The following is a 20,330-nucleotide window of genomic DNA, read 5'->3' as shown; positions in this document are numbered from 1 at the left end:
AAATACCATGAACTTCGGTTGCTTGATATATTAATACTTCTATATTCTCACTTTAACAGGAACATCCCCAAATTTTAAGGCAAAAGAGATTTATTATTGCTCTGAAACACCATGGTTACTCTAATAATAGGATTTCAATATTGTTTATTTTTGCTGAGGCAGTACCATCCAGGGTTGTTAACACTGGCTTCTACAACAAATAACCCTAAAATTTCATCAAGCCACAGCTGCTTTTATTTCTAGTCCACTCACATTCTGATATTGACTGGGCAGGATCTAGTCTCCTTCCATCTGCCTCCTGGAAAGGAAAAAGAAGAGAAGATCTAGGAAATATTAGTGGCTGTATCACTTCTACTAATATTCAACTGGCCAGAACTAGCCTCACGGTTCCAACTAGATGCAAGAGCACTGGGAATGTAATTTTCTTGTTTGCCCAGGAACTGAATGTCATAAAGCTTGGTGAATGTATTGCACTGTCTTTGCCATAGAGGCTAAAGGAGCATTTCATATTTCATGTTTCAGTGAGGGGGCAGGGGAAAGGGAGTGCAACATTTTTAATATTTTTAATTATTAATATTGTAACCTTTACCCTATTTCTCCTATGCATTTCTCTTCAGTACAGATTTATCATGCAAACCCCCTCAATCAGTCACTTAGAATATAAAAGTTTTCCCTATGTTCTGAAAAATTACAGTAAACACACTATACAAGTAGGATTGTTCCATGTAAACAGTCTGGTTTCAAAGTCCATGGGTGTTGTTTATGAGATAAAAGTGTCCAGAGTTTCAGCAAACATTTGCTATTGATGGTGAAAATGACAGCAATGATTACTTCTGCCTGATCTCTGACCTTAACCCTTTCCATCTCAAAACTCTCCCTACAAAGGCCTGCTGCTCTTTCCTGTTCCACTGTGCTTAGTTCCCAGTTCTACTGGGGAAATAACGTCATTTCTACAGCCTCAAGTGCTCAGTCACTCCATCGTGTCTGACTCTTTGCAGTCCCACGGACTAGCCTGCCAGCCTCCTTGGTCCATGGAATTTCCCAGGCAAGAACACTGGAAAGGGTTGCCCTTTCCTACACCAGGGGATTTCCCCCACCCAGGGCCCGAACCCACATCTCCTGCATTGGCAAGCAGGCTCTTTACCCCTAGTGTCACCTGGGAAGCCTCTATGGCCTCAGGTTAAGCCCAAATGAGTCTTCTCAAGTCTTGAGTTTTGGAGCTACTCCTAACCTATAGGTAGTCCCTCACTTTCTACTACTGTTCATTACACGTACTTCTCTCTGCATCAAGGCAGTTTCTTTCTTACATATCATCACCCTCTACAGATCTGTGCGCCTCAGCACTCCCTCTGTGTGGCACAATCAACAGCACACACTGGCCTTTTCAAGGGTGACGGCGATCGTGGATAGAGCGCCATGAAGGCCTCAGGGATGCTTCAAGAATATAAGGTGGCGGGGTGCTGCCTGCCGACCCCCAAATGCTGCACACCGCCCCTCTATCACATGAGAATTTTTGCACCTAATCATGTTGTTGCCAAGTCCCACTTCTGGTACTTTGTGTCTCAGTTGAAGAAGATGAAGAAATCCTCGGGGGAAATCGTCTACTGTGGACAGGTGTTCGAGAAATCTCCCCTGCGAGTGAAGAACTTCAGCATCTGGCTACATCAGGACTCCCACAGCGGCACCCACATGTACCAGGGGTACCAGGACCTGACCACCGCTGGCGCCATCACCCAGTGCTACCAAGACATGGGTGCCTGGCACCGAGCCTGGGTCCACTCCATCCAGATCCTGAAGGTGGAGGAGATCGCAGCCAGCAAGTGCCGCCGACCAGCGGTCAAGCAGTTCCACGACCCCAAGATCGAGTTCCCGCTGCCCCACCAGGTCCTCCGTGGCCAGCACAAGCCATGCTTCACCAACAGGCCCAACACCTTCTTTTAGGTGCAGGCCCTCTGTCCACAGGTCTGCCCAAATAAAACATAGTGGGAAAACCTAAAAAAAAAAAGAAGCGAGGGCCCCTTATCACTGAATCCTCAATGCTTACTATGGTCTCCGGGTCAGCTGTTGTCAGTGACCTTCTCACCAACTTCCAGAAGTGAGGAGGACTCTATGGACAAATGCTTCTTCTCCACTTCCCCAGTTAACTGCTTATACCCAGGGCCCACCCTCAGCCTCAAGTCAGGGGTCAAAGGGCCTCAGGGAGATCAGAAGGACTCAGAAGCAGGAGGAGGAGCCCTGATGTCTATCAGCATTTGCCAAGAAACTACTGTTTTCTCCACAATTCTAAGAGCTTCTGATGGACTGTCTCCAGGAATCCTCAGAATGCCTAAAGACTATTATGATTTCCCTTTAACAGAAAGTTACGTAACCTGCCTAAGGCACACACGAGTAGTTGGTGGAGGGGCACCCAATGCAGGATCAAGGAAAGAAACAGGGAGACGAGGAGGGGATTCCTTCTTTGGTATGAAGAAAACTGAGAGCAGGAAGATGCTAGTGCCCCGCTTCTCCCCCTCCTCATCCTGCCGCCTACTCCCACCCCCTTCCTACCTGTCCCACCCAGAGCCAGGGGCTCCCTGCCTCCCTCTCTGACAGGCCCAGCTGCAGTTTCCCTGGCTTATTTTTCAACACTCAGTGGCGAAATGGGTTAACTCCATTCAAAGGGGGAAAAGAGAAGGAAGCTGTGCTTTGGCACTTAACCCCAAAAGCATTCTTCTAGCCAATTTTCCATGAATAAAGTCTCAGACTCAGTCGTGTCTGACTCTTTGCAACCCCATGGACTATAACCCACCAGTCTCCTCTGTCCATAGGATTCTCGAGGCAAGAATACCAGAGTGGGTTGCCATTTCCTTCTCCAGGGGACCTTCCCAACCCACGGACTGAACCCGGGTGTCCTGCATTTCAGGAGGAGTCTTTACCATCTGAGCCACCAAGGAAACCTTCCATGAATAAAACTGGCCCTTTAAACCTCCAGTTTTCAAAGAAAAAAAAAGTACCATTTACACAGTCACAAAAGAGACAATCAACAAGCCTGATGCTCTCGGCCTGCTAACTCTCGTTACTTGCTAAGGAACCTCAGGTTCATGACCTCTTTCCTCGGGAACGTGGAACACCTCGTTCTTGTCAAGTCCCTGGTGACAAGGAGGAGCCACAGCTTTCCTTACAGGGATCAGCCAGGACGGAAGCGACGCAGAGCCCTCATCAGCCCGAGAACCCGGCCGACACCCCTCGTGTCCCCGGTTGTGCTGGTGTGTCTGCTGAACAACGGGTACACTGTTATCACCTCCTGGGGCTCCTCTCCCACCCCTCCCAGCTGGGTCACTTCTCTATTGTCCACATTTAAAAAGCTCAGTCGGGTGGATGGAAATAGCAGCTCCCGAGAACAAAATCAACTAGAACAGCCTGTGTTCCAGACTGAACTTTCTGCTCTTTTGGTCTCAATTGCTGTTCAGAAAGGAACTCACAATTGCCACCTCTGTCAGGTTTAGGCTTTGCAAAAGAGCCCACAAAATTCACTGAAACCTTCCCACCTTCCCAGAGGCTCAGGCGGGCTCAGCCATGTGAGGAATGTTGCCAAAATATGTGTCCCTTTTCCTTTTCCTTAAAGAACTGGTACTCAGGGTCAGCTAACGAAATGACTTAGTTTGAAATTCTTCTAAAAACCACATCAGAATCACGGAATCTCGGAGTCTTTTTTGGATGTTTTGGCCATGTGTTTGCTGGCATTTAGAAGCATCAACGAATCTTCTCTGACCAAAACCAATTCTTTTCATCCCTCTGACTGAGAATTTATTTCCATTTTTCCTAACAATCCCAGTGGAACTTCAATTTGAGACTGAGCTATAATATTTAGGATGAAATTTCTTGTCCACTCTTGGTCAGCAGGTGCTCCCTCAGTGTGTTCAGGGAACCAACAAACCCCGGGGCTTTTTGGGATCTGCCTTCAGCCAATCACTGCAGGAGAGGGGTCACCAATGCTTAGGTGACAGGAGTCCTGCCACACCCGTCCCCACTTCTACTCCCTGATGGAGACAAACTGAGATGGGAAAGGAATCATCTAATGCAGGAGCCAGTCCATATAGTTTATCTTCATCTTCAGTGTTCAGAATGATACGCACACAGCAAGTTTGCCAAACCCATAACACTGCAGCTCAGGTTTCACTATTTAAAGAGCAGATGTCATGTTCTATTTTGTTTTGTGGTTTATCATATTTTGCACAATTGCAGCCGTTTTGCCTCCTCTGAGATGACAGAACATCTTGAGCTGGTGTGACACATGGGTGGGGGTGCCGTGGAAGTCTGTCTCTACTCCTTACTACTATGTTATTGACGACACCTCTTAATGCTATTAGTAAAACAGTCTTTACTGACGAGGAGACCAGGTCGCTGAATATCGAAGGACCAAGGGTCTGCATTTCCCTGGCAGGACCCTGTCAGAAAAACAGACAAGAAGGCATCAATTATCAATGTGGGTTTTGGTCCAGAGGCTACTGGTGCATAGAAGTCAAACTATGTGTGAGGATTCCAGCTTCTAGATTGTTTCTGAGCTGTCATTTGATTTTCACCTGGACTCATGACTCTAAGCCAGCACTTGTCTTCGTCACACTCTCCTGGAGTTACCACTGACTTGTGTTCTAGAACAGGGCTGCGGCTCACCCATTTTGTACCTGCAGCACCTTGCAGGGTGCCTGGCACAGCACAGGGCACTGTCAGGGGTGACAGGTCAGCTCCCCACCCATCCCCGCCTTGCTCTGTGCCTGCACCAGGAGGGCTTCCTTGCCTCCGGCTTCTGGATGGATTCCACCCCTGGAGCACACTGGCAGGAAATGGGAGGGAAGAAGGGAAAGGGAGGAGCAGAAATCAGAGTCCCTTCCAGCCCAGCTTTGGTCTGGCAGCAGCTGCGTCCCTCTGCTGAAGCCACGCAAGCAGCTTCTCCTTTGGCTGCAGCTCTCACTAAATCTCAGCAGCTCTCACCAATGACTACTCCCTCCTTTCACTCTGCAGGCCCAGTGTGAAGGCTCCCTCCCCTGCTAGTCTCACCAGCATAAGGTGTCTGGGTGGCCCTGCTGCTGCTGCTGCTGCTGCTGCTAAGTCACTTCAGTCGTGTCCGACTCTGTGCGACCCTATAGATGGCAGCCCACCAGGCTCCCCTGTCCCTGGGATTCTCCAGGCAAGAACACTGGAGTGGGTTGCCATTTCCTTCTTCAATGCATGAAAGTGAAAAGTGAAAATGAAGTCGCTCAGTCGTGTACGACCCTCAACGACCCCATGGACTGCAGCCTACCAGGCTCCTCCGTCCATAGGATTTTCCAGGCAAGAGTACTGGAGTGGGGTGCCTTTGCCTTCTCCGCTGGGTGACCCTCCCCATACACTATTTGCAAAGTCGGGAGTCAGTGAGTTCTCACATGCTGAGTGAATGTGAAGAAATTTCTAGAAGCACTCCAAACAGTACTCCCAAAGTCCACTGGGGAAACTGGGGCTGAAAGAAACAGGCAGAACTTTAATCCCTGATCTTATTTCCTTTCTATGTATTTTACATATTGGATTTCCAGGTAAGATTATAACAAATAACTTAATTTTTAATTTAAAAACAATTGAAAACCATGGATGTATTATGGAATGTAAATGGTTTGACATTAGGGTTCTCGTCTATCTGGTTCACTGAGAACCCCCAAAGTTTGGAGGAGGGTGGGCATGGAGTAGGCTTTTGATAAATATCTGTTGAGAAAAACATAAATGAATAATCTATTAGCCCACTGAATCCTCACAACAGCCGTATATGAAAAACAAGGCGGGTATTTTCTCCCACACTTTCCTAGGAGGAAACCCAGCCTCAGAGACTTGACCAAAGGCAGGTCACCCATGCCCACCAGGAGCTTGGTCTCAGTGGTTTATTAGGAGTAAATGTACCTGCATGTAGGGGCTGCAGTGTGTTCACATCCTTTCTCTTACCCATATTAAAAGGTGCTCAGAAATGAATAGACAGCAAAGATGACTGAGAAAATTCAAGTATTTCATGCAGTGGAAGACTAACAAATCTAAAGTCAGTACCTTGGTATAACATTAAAATCAAAAGTCTTTCAACTGACTTGAAGGCACCATTGTGGGCTGATGTCACCCCCTTCACCAGGTCTGGGACACAGGTCCCCTAACTGCAGTGCTGTGACCTCTTTTTCCAGATCCTATAGCTCTGACGGATGTCTTCTTTTCTTCCACACACTTTCTTCTACCCTCAGATTCCCAAATATTTAAGATCCAGAATCTACCCTCAGAATATCCCCTCCCTACCCCAGTGAGAACTGCAGAGCTTCCAGCTCCTCCAGGGCATCACCCTGCCTTTTCCCATGTCTTCTTTCTCAGTCCACAGAGAAGAAAGAGGAGCCCAGGGGCCAGAGTGAACACAGGAAGTGGAGGGGCACGGATCTCAGTCTGCGACAGAAAGAAACCAGGCGTCCATCCAGGGAAGGCAATCTCAGTGGGCAGACCATCAAGCTGTTACTTTAAGACCCCACCTGCCTCAGGTATAAGCAAAAAGAGAGCTGAGTGGGGGTGGGGAGATGCAAGCATTCCCGGGTCTGTTATCTCCTCCCCACCTGGAGGGCTCTCCTTAAGCCCAGCACTCACTTTACTCAACCTGAAGCAGGAGGAGGCTATCTGATGTGTGATTTCAGAGGAATTGGAAAATCCTCCCAGCCAGAAACCCCACCAACTTGAGGTTTCTTTTGTGTTAATCACCTTCCTTTACAGTCTATTACTAAAGAGGAGAACGAAGTTAACAGGCAATCACACAGTGCTGCACTGGCAAGAGTGCAGACAGAGGTGGGCTTTGAACCTGCTAAAAAACTGGGGCTTTAGGTGCCTTGTTCAAGAGGAAAAGAATGCTTGTCCAATTAGCAATAGCATATGCTAACATTCAGGTTTCCCAGGTGGTGTTAGTGTTAAAGAACCTGCCTGCCAATGCAGGAGACATTAAGAGATGGGGTTCCATCCCTGGGTCAGGAAGATCCCCTGGAGGAGGACACAGCAACCCACTCCTGGAGAATCCCATGGACAGAGGAGCCTGGTGGGGCTACAGTCCATGGGGTTGCAAAGAGTCAGACACGACTGAAGTGACTTAGCTTGCAGGCACATGCTAACATTCCCCTAAAAACAGTGACAGGAAAAACAGGAAATCTCTCAAGCTACTCCTTGATTTGAGGTCCTTCCCTGTTCACCACAGAGTAAAACAACACAACTCGGGCAACACAGCAGCCGGACTGGGATGACTTATTTCATCATGTCCCTTCCTTCCTAGTGGCTGGCTGATACTCATCCTCCAACTTGGGGCTTGTGGGAGATGGAACAAGAGGCAGTTGTGAAATATGGATGCCAACATAGTCCCAGTTCATTTGAGACAATCGTGACCTTAGATGTTCTATTAGAGGAGCCCCACTGCACACTGTATCTGATCAGAAGGCGTGTTTTCAAATGAACCTGTGAAACAGACACACGGAACAGACTGGTGGTTGCCAAGGGAAAGGACACTGGGGAAGGAATGGAGTAGGAGGCTGGGGTCAGCAGATGTAAGGTTTTATATACAGAATGGATAAACAACAAGGTCCTATTGTATAGCACAGGGAACTATATTTAACATCCTATGATAAATCATAATGGAAAAGAATATTAAAAAGAATGTACATATATGTATAATTGAATCACTTTGCTGTACAGCAGAGTCAGACATGACTGAGCGACTTCCCTTTCACTTTTCATTTTCATGCATTGGAGAAGGAAATGGCAATCCACTCCAGCGTTCTTGCCTGGAGAATCCCAGGGATGGGGGAGCCTGGTGGGCTGTCGTCTATGGGGTCGCACAGAGTCGGACACGACTGAAGCGACTTAGCGGCAGTGGCAGCAGCTGTACAACAGAAGTTAACAAAACAGTGTAAATCAAGTATACTTCAATTTTTAAAAAAATATTGATTAAAAAAAGGATGCACACTTTAACTTTTAGTTAAGAAAGCACAGTCATGATAAGTAGCCTTGGGAAAGCAAAGTTTTTCTTTCCATCAGGAAAACGGATAGGACTATGGCCTCTGCCTTTCACTAGCTGGGTAACTGCGCAGCTCAAACTCGCAACAACAATTTTCTCAAAAGCGAATGGGGTAATTCTAACTGACTCACAGGGTGGTGAGGAATAAATCAAGTTGGATAAACTACCTAAGGCTGCTATTAAAATGCCTGGGACATTAACAGACCTTCAACAAATAGTAGCTTTGAAACAGAACGTAATTATCAGCCAGAAATGGATTCTGGTTTAATGGTAAACCTGTAACCTGCCTTCACTGATCAAGCTGGCTTTAATTGCGGCTAGGAAAAACTTGCAAAAAAACAAAACAAAACAAAACTCCTCCAAGTGTCACATAGCCTAATTGTTTGCCAAGTTGTTTTTCAGGAACTTTTTTGAGTCAGTTGTGTCTAGTTTGAGCTTGAGCCAGTCAGGACTGGTTAAGATCACCAACCGTTCAACTGGCTATTTGTGTGTCCATTCCAAAAATGATGACATTTTGACATCAGAGGGTTCAAAATTCACCCTCAGAAGGTACTACCATCAACATTTTCTGAACATGTAGCCCAGGGGAAAGGCTTTGATTAGTATCATCTGTGCAGGACAATGATTGCCTCACCTTTTCTTATTTCCAATCACCTTCCCCCACACTCCCCAGGGCTCAGCTTTATCCCATAGATATCCCGAGCTCCTCGCCTTTGGCAAGGGGTTTTGAGATTTGTTTTCCCATTTTCCCACTTGACTGTCTCGTGAGTAAACCCTTTCTCTGCTGCAAACCTCAGCATCTCAGCGTTTGGCTTGCTGCACATCAGGCAAAGGAATCTGGTTTGGTCACAGCCTTTGCTGTTATTTGGGTGTTCATAGAGCAGGAAAATGTTCTTCTGGGAGAGTTGTATGGATGGATGCAGGGAACTTAGGTACAGATAGGCCCATGGCACTGCCCTGGAGAAGTTCGGGTGACTTCTGAACTGGGAAGGGTGAGAAGAGGATCTAGTTAGCACAGGAACATGAGGCTCCAGGGACCAGAAGGGTCTGGCTCCCAATGGTGAGGAGAGGAATCCATTTGGGTGGAGCCCAGAGCCCAGCTGTTTGTTTCCTTCCTTCCCCACCTACATCCTGCCCCTGGCATTGCTGACTCCCATGTGAAGGTTACTGAAGTGCGGGGACCTCAGCTCAAGGCCAGGTGGGCCAAAGAGGAGAAGGACATGGTGAGGGAAGACGATGGGGACTCAGAACAGGGCCTCCAGCTTTCACTCCACCAACTAAAGCCCAAAGGACAACTGGAAGGGCAGTCAAACTTGTCCCCAGTCTGCCTCAGGCACATCGTTCATCTACAGGTGCAGTTTATCAGAGTCCAGCCTGCACCCATGCCTCCAAAACTGCAAGAAAACCTGATCAGCTTCCCCCTCCACTACTTAACCTTCCCCTCTCCCGGGAGCTTACAGATGCAATGCCTCCTTCCTCCCTGTGACTAGATTCTGGGGAAACTTGGCACAGCAGGGGGCCGAGATGTGGCTGAAAACTTCACCTTGTAGAGGAGGACACTGGTGTTCTAAAGGTTAGGAGACTTTCCCTGCCACACATCCACGTGATGGCACAGCCTGGATGGAACACAGTTATCTTAGATTCCATATGCCAGGTGTGAGTACTTGTCCTGCAATCCCCGAGGAAGGTGACCATTCTCACAGTGTCCTGCAGGGAACACACTTCAAAGTCTGGAATCAAATCTGGACTCTAATCGATGAATGATCTTAGACAAGCAGCTGAACCTCACAGAACCTCAGCCACTTCACCAGTAAATTAGCATAATAATCTTCATAGGTTTCCCTGAGGAGTAAACAGGAGAGTATCTAATATAGCTTGAGCATGCCCCCAACACTGGAGGTACTTCATGCTACTTACTACCATCATTAATTACTTTGTGGTTCAGTCACCGAACTTCAGATTGCTAGAGAAAGCTGGAGGGTTCAGGAACCGGAGGAAAGAGGACTCTTCTGATGAGAAGGCCAAGGCCGGTTTGCTTCAGGTCTTTGGTAATTCTGAGGCCCACCAAACTTAAGGTCCCATGGGGGAGGTGGATCCAAGCCAGAGGAGAACAGAGAGCTCTGACCTCTAAGTTCCTCTTAGCTGTTTCATCACGTTCTTTCTCAAGCATCTGACCTTGGAACACAGGGGACTCGGGGGCAGTAGGAAGAGCGCCAAAAGTGACAGGCACAGCACAGCAGAGCTGTCCTTGGAATGGAAGCAGAACTCCTGGGACCTCAGCATCTGGGAATGACAAGGGTCTAATAATGCCCATACAATGACTCAAAACTTTTAAAAAAAAATGAGAGACGAGCAGAAGAAAATTAACCCTGAAAACTATTCAATATCAAATGACAGCAACTGATTCTTTGTCAACAGTCAGAGAGCTAACAAAACTACAGCAGCTGCTGAAAGATGGTCTCTGCCCCACTGACAGGCTTTACACGGGAATTCCAGCTGCTGCCCTATTGGCCAAGATACACTCACACGTTTTTTAAATTAGTGTCCTAAATTTACCCAAAGTGCAAAAGGAACTTTCTTATGGGAATTTTTTAAAGGGAGGATTGGAAGGGGAAAAAAAAAACCCTCAAATTTTAAGGACCAAAGCCAATTACTTAAAAATCTTGAGTGTTCAATTAGAGAAAGATAATCTGACTTCACTCTAAAAATTGTGAATTCAAAATTTAGCCCTTTCAATAAGAAAAGATTGGAAAGAGAAAGGAGCACGTCTAATATTTAGCTTTTCTCAAGGTATAACCCACACCTGGAAATCATTAAATGTCAAAAATGAGAAAGCATTTCATACATGTGGGCTCAATAAACCATGTCCTTGGGTATATTCCTGCTCCTCTGTACAAACAGCACAAGTGTGTGTGCGTGCGTGAGTGTGTGTGTGAGAGAGAGAGAGAGAGAGAAGCTGAGGACTGCTTTTGGAGCGCTCCTGATGTCTTACCTCCCTCTACTGGAGGAAGAGCACATACGTGTGTGGTGTGTGCATGGAGTGGCTAAAGGTAGGGGTGGAAGTGTGGGGAGGTGGGGGCGGGCCTGAGGGAAGGAAGAGTGGAAAGCAGAAAGACTAGAATTTCTGTCCCAAGCCTGAAGTAAAGCTTCTGTATGATCTACCGCTAGCTTTTGATCAGGTCCCAGCACAGGCAGGAGCAGCAGACAGGCCAACTCTGACCTCACAAAGGGGAACTTCAATCTAAAAATGCTAATCAAACATTTTCTCTGCAGAATCTGCCAGTAAAGAGTTACCTCTGGTATGGACTTAGCTATGAATTCATCTCCCAGTGGTCAGGGCCCTCTCTCAGGCTACTTTATGATCTTAGGTTACCAGATAGTCAGGCATTGGAAGGGTGATAATTTTGAATTACCAGGGCCCTAGATTCGATTGGCACCAAACAACCCAGAGAGACTTCTAAGCAATAGAAAAGTAATCTAAACCAGTGAGCCTTAATCTGGGGTCTTCAGACACTAAAGGCTCCTTTGAATTCAGTGAAAAAAAAGAAAAGGTCTGAGATATTTAAGACTGTAGTCAAAAAAAAAAAAAAAAAACCACTGTATCTTCATTTGCCTACTTTAATGCTACAAACACTTACTAGACTCCCAAGGTTTTTTCACTTTTAGCTAAAGTTATATCAATTCATTTTAGTTACATAGGTACTTTGTGACTCACCAGGTAATCCAATATTTTAAAAACACAAACATAAATCAGAGTGGTTCCTTATACAATAGAAGTATTCCTCACTTCACCAAAATATTCAGTGTTTAAAAATTAGCCTTTTCATATGGATCTCACCTTAGCCTTTTAATATACATTGAGTAACAGTACATTTATAGTTGTAGTTGTACCAAATCTCTTGGGAATTGTATATTCAGTTTAGTTCTGACACTAATGTTTTAACCAACGGCTGTTCTGGGAGGCTGGCTAGCATCCTTTCTGAATGTTGAGAATTTTAATAAGGATAAAATCTAAATCTGAAACTATCCTGTCTCTGCATGAGTAAATGTACATCCTCCTCCTCCATTTTTAATAGTGATTTTAAAAAATTGTATACATACAAAAATTTTTGCATAATTAATGTGTACAATTTGAGTTTAGTGATAAGCGTGTGTATGTGTGCTAGGTCGCTTCAGTCATGTCCAACCCTTTGCGACCCCGTGGACTGTAGCCCACCAGGCTCCTCTGTCCATGGGACTGTCCAGGCAAGAATACTGGAGTGGGTTGCTATTTGCTTCCCCAGGAGATCTTCCCCACCCAGGGATCGAACCCACGACTCTTATGTCCCCTGCATTAGCAGGTGGGTTCTTTACCACTAGCGCCACCTGGTGATTTTAAACGGTGATAACATGTTGTTGTCCTCAAATTTTTTTTCACGTAGGTTTCTATTGCATAAAGTCAGGTATAGCCATAGTTTGTAAAAACGTGTACAAAGAGGATGAGGGGCATTGATGGAACCGATGTCATCTATCCCCTCCCCCTATTTCCCTGGGTAGCTGAGATTTGTTTTGAAACCACTTCCCAAGCAATTGGATTCTACATGAAGTGGTAGCAGTTGGTTCATGGTCAGCCCAGAAGACGTCAGATTGTTCTTTGTCCTTTGTTGACACATCAGCAAGCTGAAAATTGTACTGAGTAGTGGCTTTGGCATGTTCTACATCTGGGCCAATGAGGACTGCAGTCAAGGTAAACCCTCCTTGTTTACATAGCAGTGTCTCTTTCGCTAGTGACCCTGCCTGCCAAAGGAGCTATAGGCCTTGATTTCTCAAGAGAAGATGCTACATATGGTAGATCTAAGCTACTTACTTTTCCTTGGAGGAAAAAAAACCCTTGCAAATTTTTTAATATGTAGCTTTAAAAACCTCCTATCTGAAAAGCAAACTTTTCTAATAGCATTTATTAGGCAGCTTGCTGTAATGTGTTTAGTAAAGGAAACAAGGAAGTGATGGTTCTTAATCAAAAAAGCACAGTAAGAGAAAGAATGTACACCGTGTCCCACCTATTTCACAGAATAGCCGAGTTCTTGGCCTTTCCTGGGACTTCACAGTTTAATTCAACAGGATGATTGCTATGTAATTATAAAACCCTGCTGATTTATTTAGTATTCTCTTGAAATCTGGAGAAGGAAATGGCAACCCATTCCAGTATTCTTGCCTGGAGAATCCCAGGGACAGAGGAGCCTGGTGGGCTGCCATCTATGGGGTCGCACAGAGTCAGACACGACTGAAGCGACTTAGCGGCGGCAGCAGCTCTTGAAATCAGACCTTGAGTTAAGCACTGGGCACAAGTAGTCTGTCTCAGAGATTATGCCAGAAGCAGGAGCACGTGATCTGAGAATGAGACAAGGAAAGAGGGAGAGTCTTCCCTGCATTATCTGTCTTTCTCTCCACTTTCCTCTCTCTTTTAGGTCACTCTGTGGCCAATAGCCATGTGACTGAGCTTGGAAAAGGAGCCTCCAGTCAAGTCCTTGAGGGCTGGAGCCGCAGCTCCCAGCTTGCCTGCAGCCTCCCGATAGACCGTGGGCCAGAACTACCCAACTAAGCCACTCAAGGATTCCTGACATTCAGACACTCCACTGCTGCTGCTGCTTGGTCGCTTCAGTTGTGTCTGACTCTGTGTGACCCCATGGACTGTACCCTGCCAGGCTCCTCTGTCCCTGGGATTCTCCAGGCAAGAATACTGGAGTGGGTTGCCATGCCCTCCTCCAGGGGATCTTCCCAACCCAGGGATCGAACCCAAGTCTCCTGCATTACAGGTAGATTCTTTACCACTGAGCCACCAGGGAAGCCCTCAGACACTTTGTGAGATGATAAGTTTGTTGTTTTAAGCTGCTAAATTCTGCGTTAATTCGTACTGCGGTAATAGATAACTAACACTGCTCATATTAAGTAGAATATTAAGTGGTACTAAGATATCAAATTTTCAAAGAATATTGGATAACATGAAAAAGTGATGAGTACACAATATTAGGTGGAAGCAGCAGGAAGCAGTACCATCTGCGGAGTGTGCTGCATAAGCGTTGCTTTTGTCCTATTAATACATGTCCATCCCTGCTTTCTTCCACTAACAGAATTTCCCTTTCTCGTAGGAAAACAACTCTGTGTGTTTCAAGTGGTGCTGACTCCAACCCATGTAGGCCAAAGAAGTGACTCAGACCGAATTTTAAGTTCCTCATTCACTTGGCGCATCATCAAAGATGGACTAATAAGAACAATTCCTGTACTTTTCCTTCCTTTAGTCATTAAGGGAGAAAAGGGCCTGAACTTTCAAAAAAAGTTAAAGATGGTAAGGGTATCAGATGCCCTGGATTGAGTAGTTCTCCAAGTTAGAACCAACCTTGGAATTTTCGATTATGAAACAATAAACTTGGCTTAATTGGGACTGAGGTTCTGTGGTACAACACAATAGTCTCTCAAATTTTTATAAAAATAAATAAAATTACTTACAAACAGAGAAAATGGTAGAATCTACCAAATGTTAACAGCGGTTCTATCTAGATTTGTGGTTTCAAATTAGTGAACTTGCTGCACCAGAATTTTTAAAACACAGATTCTCAGGCTTCATATTGGGAAACTTTAACCCAGCAGCTCTAGAGACCAGAAATGTGGATTCTTAATACGCTCTCCATAATGATCAATAAACAGCAGTGAAAAGAAGTGAGTCTACAGAAGTAGATTATAAGTGAATTTTTTTTTTCTCTACATGCATTTTCCAATTTTATGATGAACAGGTACTATTTGGGTAATGAGTACATTTCTTCAAAGGACAACTGTTAGTGACTTGATAATGTTTAATATTTATTATTTATTTTTATATATTTGGCCATGCCAGGTCTTAGTTGAGGTGTGTGGGATCTAGTTCCCCAACTAGGGATCAAACCTGGGCTCCTGCATTGTGAGCTCAGAGTCTTAGTCACTTGACCATCAGGGAAGTTCCAGTGTTTAATATTTGACATGAAATTTTTTATTGCAAGGAATCAAAAACCCCATTGGTTAGTAGATCAGCAAAAATAAAATACTTAGACATTATTTACTATGACAGTAAGCATTTTCTTAACTCTGATAAAGAATATGGTCCAGCTATTGGGGCAAAGTATACAGCAGATGGGAGCGAGAACCCAGCTCCCTAGAGCCTTTCTTATCTCTAAAGAATGTGTGAGGGCCACACCACTTCAGAGGAATCTTGAATTTTCTCACCTGCAGGCTTCTATTTCCCACTAATGCAGAAACACATCACTAATATCCTAACTCCAGCCCCTTCCCTATGAGACAAAGAAACTTCCACATGACTATTACACAGACTTATTATCCTTCCTGGTCAGATTTCATCTCTATAAGAACCCATAAGAGTTCTGCGGCTACCCAAGGGGTTTCTTGCTAAGGGTTGTCCAACACCATCTCTGCCATGTTTAAAGCTGTGCTTTGTCTACATGTTGATTTTAAAAATTGAAAACAGGGAATTCTCACATGGTCCAGTAGTTAGGACTCCATGCTTTCACTGCCAAGGGCTCAGGTCAGGGAACTAAGATCCCACAAGCTGCACAAAAAATATATATAAATAAATTAAAAATAAATAAGGAACGTTTATATTGTTAGTCTATATAATACTGATCACTACGGGGCCACACAATGTCCTGAGATTCCATTTCCTTCTCCCATTTCCAAATGATTCCAAAGTTCAGATCTAATGGATCCTCCCTTCTACAGGCTATTCATTCTTCAAGATCATCAGCATTTTTGTCTGTTTATTTGCTTCATATTTGGACCTTGGCTTCAGGGTGTGGCTTTTTTTTTCCCCCAGAGAGTTTCTAAATACTCTTGGTTTTTTCTGAGCTCCATCTCCCAGCTCATAGCCTACATGTTCTGCCTCCATGTATCTCATCTCCATTTCCTTCTAGAACATCTTCAAGCAACTTCTCCAGAAATAGTGCAGGAGAAGAAAAATGTCTGAGCCATTGAACGTCTGAAAAGTCTTCGATTTTGTTGACAATGATTCATATTTTTTTGGCTATAAAAGTACAGCTTCAAAATCATTTTACCACTAGTTTGCTCCTGAACAGAAATTCTGAGTAAAAAGCTCTGTATATATAGCAGAGTTTATCCATTAACAAGATTTTAGAAGGAATGATGCAAAACATAACTGAAAAGCATCAGCACATATGCTAGAGGCCCCCAGTTTTCCTTGCATGTTCAAGTTCTTTAGGGGAAAAATCCTTCCAGCTTTTATTCAGGAGATAAATTCCAGCCACCTGCTCTCAAATGGAGACATAAGAGAGAGAGTAAGAAGACAGTGGGCACAGGCTTTTATAAACAGACTCTTAGTACACACTGTAACTTCAGCACCCCTCTCTACCTGCTAACAAGGGCACAGCCTGGGGGGATTGCCATGGCAGAAGACTCACTGTATCACTGCATTTTCTCACCTTGGGTTGCAAATTCTTCCTCTCTTATTTTCCCAACTTGCAATAGTAATTGACATATCTCATCTGTTGATACCTCCATCCTGTTATCTTCACTTTGATTTGAACTTTTATTATTTGCTATTAGTTTAAGGAAGCAACGAGAAGAGACAAACATGAATCCTCAGTTTGCCATCCTAAATAAGAAGCTGTCTTCTTAGGAAGAGCTTTTAAAGTTGGCAAGAAATGGAGCAGCTACCAAAAAGCTCTTCGCAAGTTCAACACAGTATATTCTCCAAGACAAATCATATATGTTAGGCCACAAAACAAGTATTAAATTTACAACTGAAATCATATCAAGTATCCTTTCTGACCAACATGCTGAGAAACTAGAAAACAATAATAAGAGGAAAAGTGGAAAGTTAACAAATTTGTGAAAATTAAACCACATACTCCTGAACAGCACATGGGTCAAAGAAGACATCAAAAGTCAAAAAATATCTTGAGACAAACAAAACTAGAAGCACAAGACATGAAAACTTATAGGATGCAGCAAAAGCTGTTCTAAAAGACAAGTCTGTAGCAATGAAAAACAGAGTGGAGGTTCCTCAAAAAATTAAAAATAGAACGATTATATGATCCAGCTATTCCACTTCTGGGTATTTATGCAAAAAATAAAAAAATCCAGGTTAGGATCTTGAAGAGACACTTCTGTGTTCTGTGTTCAGTGCATTATTCACAGTAACCAAGATATAGTGAGTGAAAGTCGCTCAGTTGTGTCCAGCTCTTTGTGACTATATAATCTATGGAATTCTCCAGGCCAGAATACTGGACTGGGTAGCCATTCCCTTCTCCAAGTGATCTTCCCAACCAAGATATGGATACAACTTAAATGTCTATCAGCAGATGACTAAAGGAAATGTCATGCATATATACAAGGACTACTATTCAGTTTAAAAAAAAAAAAAATGAAATCCTGCCATCTGTGACAACATGAAAGTTAAGTGAAACAAGCCAGACACAGGAAGACAAATACTCTATGATCTCACTTGTGGAATCCAAAAATGGTCAAATCATAGAAGCAGATAGTAGAATGGAGTTTGCCAGGGGGTGGCAGAAGGGGAAATAAGGAGGTGATGGTCAAAGGGTACAAAGTTCTAGTCATGCAAGATAAATAAATTCTCAAGATCTACTACACAGCATAGTAACTAACAACACTACAAGGCATGCTTAAAATTTCCTAAGAATGTACACCTTATAAAATTATTCTCATCCTCCCCAAATAACGATGATGATGATAGTAATAATAAAGAGAGCAAGAGAAAACTTTGGGAAGTAATACATGTTTATGGACTTGATGGTGGGTTTCACAGATTTATACTTAGCCCAAAACCCACCAAGTTGTATATAGTAAATGTGTTTGGATTTTTACATGTCAATCATACCTTAACAAAAAATTTTTAATAAAAAGATCATAAACAAGAATTTTACTGGGGATTCATCTATGATGGCTACTCTAAAACAAAGGGGTAACACTAGCCCTGGGGTAGGAGGGTCTCCCTCCAGGTGTGTTAGGAGATGCGCAGAGCAGGAGGAGCTGGGGTTGCAGAGAAAACTTGGAGAGAGCCGACAGTCCCGGATCTCCTTTGGCCTTCGGGGCTGCAGATGAAGACTAGCATGGCTCTTTCTATAAAGCAGCAGTCCCCAGCCTTTTTGGCACGAAGGACCAGTTTTGTAGAAGACAACTTTTCCATGGACAGGGGCAGGGGTTTGACAGTTTCAGGATGATTCAAGCATGTTGCACTGATAGTGCAGTTTATTTCTATTATGATTACATCAGCTCCACCTCAGATCAGACAGCAGATTATGGAGGTTGGGGACCCCTGCTGTAAAGGACAGAATGGTTCCTTCTGAGAAAATGGGACACAGGCAAACTGAAACCCAGCTTCAATTTTCCACAAACCCTGATAAGCCCTCATTCCCTCTCCTTAGCGACTAAACAAAAGAGGCTCCCTTCTCCGGTGGGGGCTCTATCTACATTTTTATTCATGCCATTTGGTACACAATTTATATGTAACCAAGCAAGAAAATATCCAGAATTAAGTGGAAAAATCGAAATCCACAGATGACCCAGATATTGATAGAAAAAAGGAAAATGGTAAAATCAATAATATATATGAGATTAAATAAGTCCAGTTTTGGAGAAGGAAATGGCAACCCACTGCAGTGTTCTTGCCTGGAGAATCTCAGGGACGGGGGAGCCTGGTGGGCTGCCGTCTATGGGGTCGCACAGAGTCGGACACGACTGAAGGGATTTAGCAGCGGCAGCAGCCAGAAAGTCCAGTTTGAATGTTTTCATCCCTAGTGTAATCACTAAAAATATATAACGTACATAATAACCAATATACAATTTAATATATAACCAATAATCTGTAATAACCAACATATAATATATTGTAAAAATAACGTATAGCCAATAAGTCATGACTCAATGGACATGAGTTGAGCCAACTCGATCAATGCAAAGAAATAGAGGAAAACAATAGAATGGGAAAGACTAGAGATCGCTTCAAGAAGATTCCCAAGATACCAAGGGAACATTTCATGCAAAGATGGGCTCAATTAAGGACAGAAGTGGTAGGGACCTAACAGAAGCAGAAGATATTAAGAAGAGGTGGCAAGAATACACAGAAGAACTGTACAAAAAAGATCTTCATGACCCAGATAATCACGATGGTGTGATCACTCACCTAGAGCCAGACATTCTGGAATGTGAAGTCAAGTGGGCCTTAGAAAGCATCACTACAAATAAAGCTAGTGGAGGTGATGGAATTCCAGTGGAGCTATTTCAAATCCTGAAAGATGATGATGTGAAAGTGCTACACTCAATATGCCAGCAAATTTGGGAAACTCAGCAGTGGCCACAGGACTGGAAAAGGTCAGTTTTCATTCCAATCCCAAAGAAAGGCAATGCCAAGGAATGCTCAAACTACTGCAAAATTGCACTCATCTCACACGCTAGTTAAGTAATGCTTAAAATTTTCCAAGCCATGCTTCAGCAATACGTCAACTGTGAACTTCCAGATGTTCAAGCTGGTTTTAGAAAAGGCAGAGGAACCAGAGATCAAATTGCCAAAATCCACTGGATCATTGAAAAAGCAAGAGAGTTCCAGAAAAACATCTATTTTCTGCTTTATTGACTATGCCAAAGCCTTTGACTGTGTGGATCACAATAAACTGTGGAAAATTCTTCAAGAGATGGGACTACCAGACCACCTTATCTACCTCTTGAGAAATCTGTACGCAGGTCAGGAAGCAACAGTTAGACCTGGACATGGAGCAACAGACTGGTTCCAAATAGGAAAAGGAGTACGTCAAGGCTGTATATTATCACCCTGCTTATTTAACTTATATGCAGAGTACATCATGAGAAATGCTGGGCTGGATGAAGCACAAGCTGGAATCAAGATTGCCGGGAGAAATATCAATAACCTCAGATATGCAGATGACACCACCCTTATGGCAGAAAGCGAAGAAGAACTAAGAGCCTGTTGATGAAGTGAAAGAGCAGAGTGAAAAGTTTGGCTTAATGCTCAACATTCAGAAAATGAAGATCATGGCATCCAGTCCCATCACTTCATGGCAAATAGATGGGGAAACAGTGAAAACAAGTGGCTGACTTTATTTTTTTGGGCTCCAAAATCACTGCAGATGGTGACAGCAGCCATGAAATTAAAAGACGCTTACTCCTTGGAAGGAAAGTTATGACCAAACATAGTGTATTAAAAAGCAGAGACATTACTTTGTCAACAAAGATTCATCTAGTTAAGGCTATGGTTTTTCCTATAGTCATGTATGGATGT

General features: G+C 44.0%; 1 protein-coding gene and 2 long non-coding RNA genes across 3 annotated transcripts; 2 read left to right on the top strand and 1 right to left on the bottom strand.

Moving 5' to 3' along the window:
- The first annotated feature begins 1,416 nt into the window (after window positions 1-1,416).
- Window positions 1,417-1,941, top strand: LOC129632931 (60S ribosomal protein L18a-like). Its single transcript, XM_055554680.1, has one exon. It carries the CDS (start codon window positions 1,417-1,419, stop codon window positions 1,939-1,941), a length of 525 nt encoding a protein of 174 aa, XP_055410655.1.
- A 5,609-nt stretch (window positions 1,942-7,550) lies between these two features.
- Window positions 7,551-9,618, bottom strand: LOC129632932 (uncharacterized). Its single transcript, XR_008704760.1, has 2 exons — window positions 9,488-9,618; window positions 7,551-7,894 (listed from the first exon to the last, which is right to left on the bottom strand). It is a non-coding gene; the product is annotated as an uncharacterized LOC129632932 (long non-coding RNA).
- Window positions 9,619-10,949: 1,331 nt separating this feature from the next.
- Window positions 10,950-14,450, top strand: LOC129632933 (uncharacterized). Its single transcript, XR_008704761.1, has 2 exons — window positions 10,950-11,079; window positions 14,158-14,450. It is a non-coding gene; the product is annotated as an uncharacterized LOC129632933 (long non-coding RNA).
- The last annotated feature ends 5,880 nt before the right edge of the window (window positions 14,451-20,330 follow it).

The sequence above is a fragment of the Bubalus kerabau genome, chromosome 18, assembly GCF_029407905.1.
Source record: "Bubalus kerabau isolate K-KA32 ecotype Philippines breed swamp buffalo chromosome 18, PCC_UOA_SB_1v2, whole genome shotgun sequence".
In the NCBI taxonomy this organism is placed as follows: Eukaryota; Metazoa; Chordata; class Mammalia; order Artiodactyla; family Bovidae; genus Bubalus; species Bubalus kerabau.
This window is presented reverse-complemented; position numbering and strand designations above follow the sequence as displayed.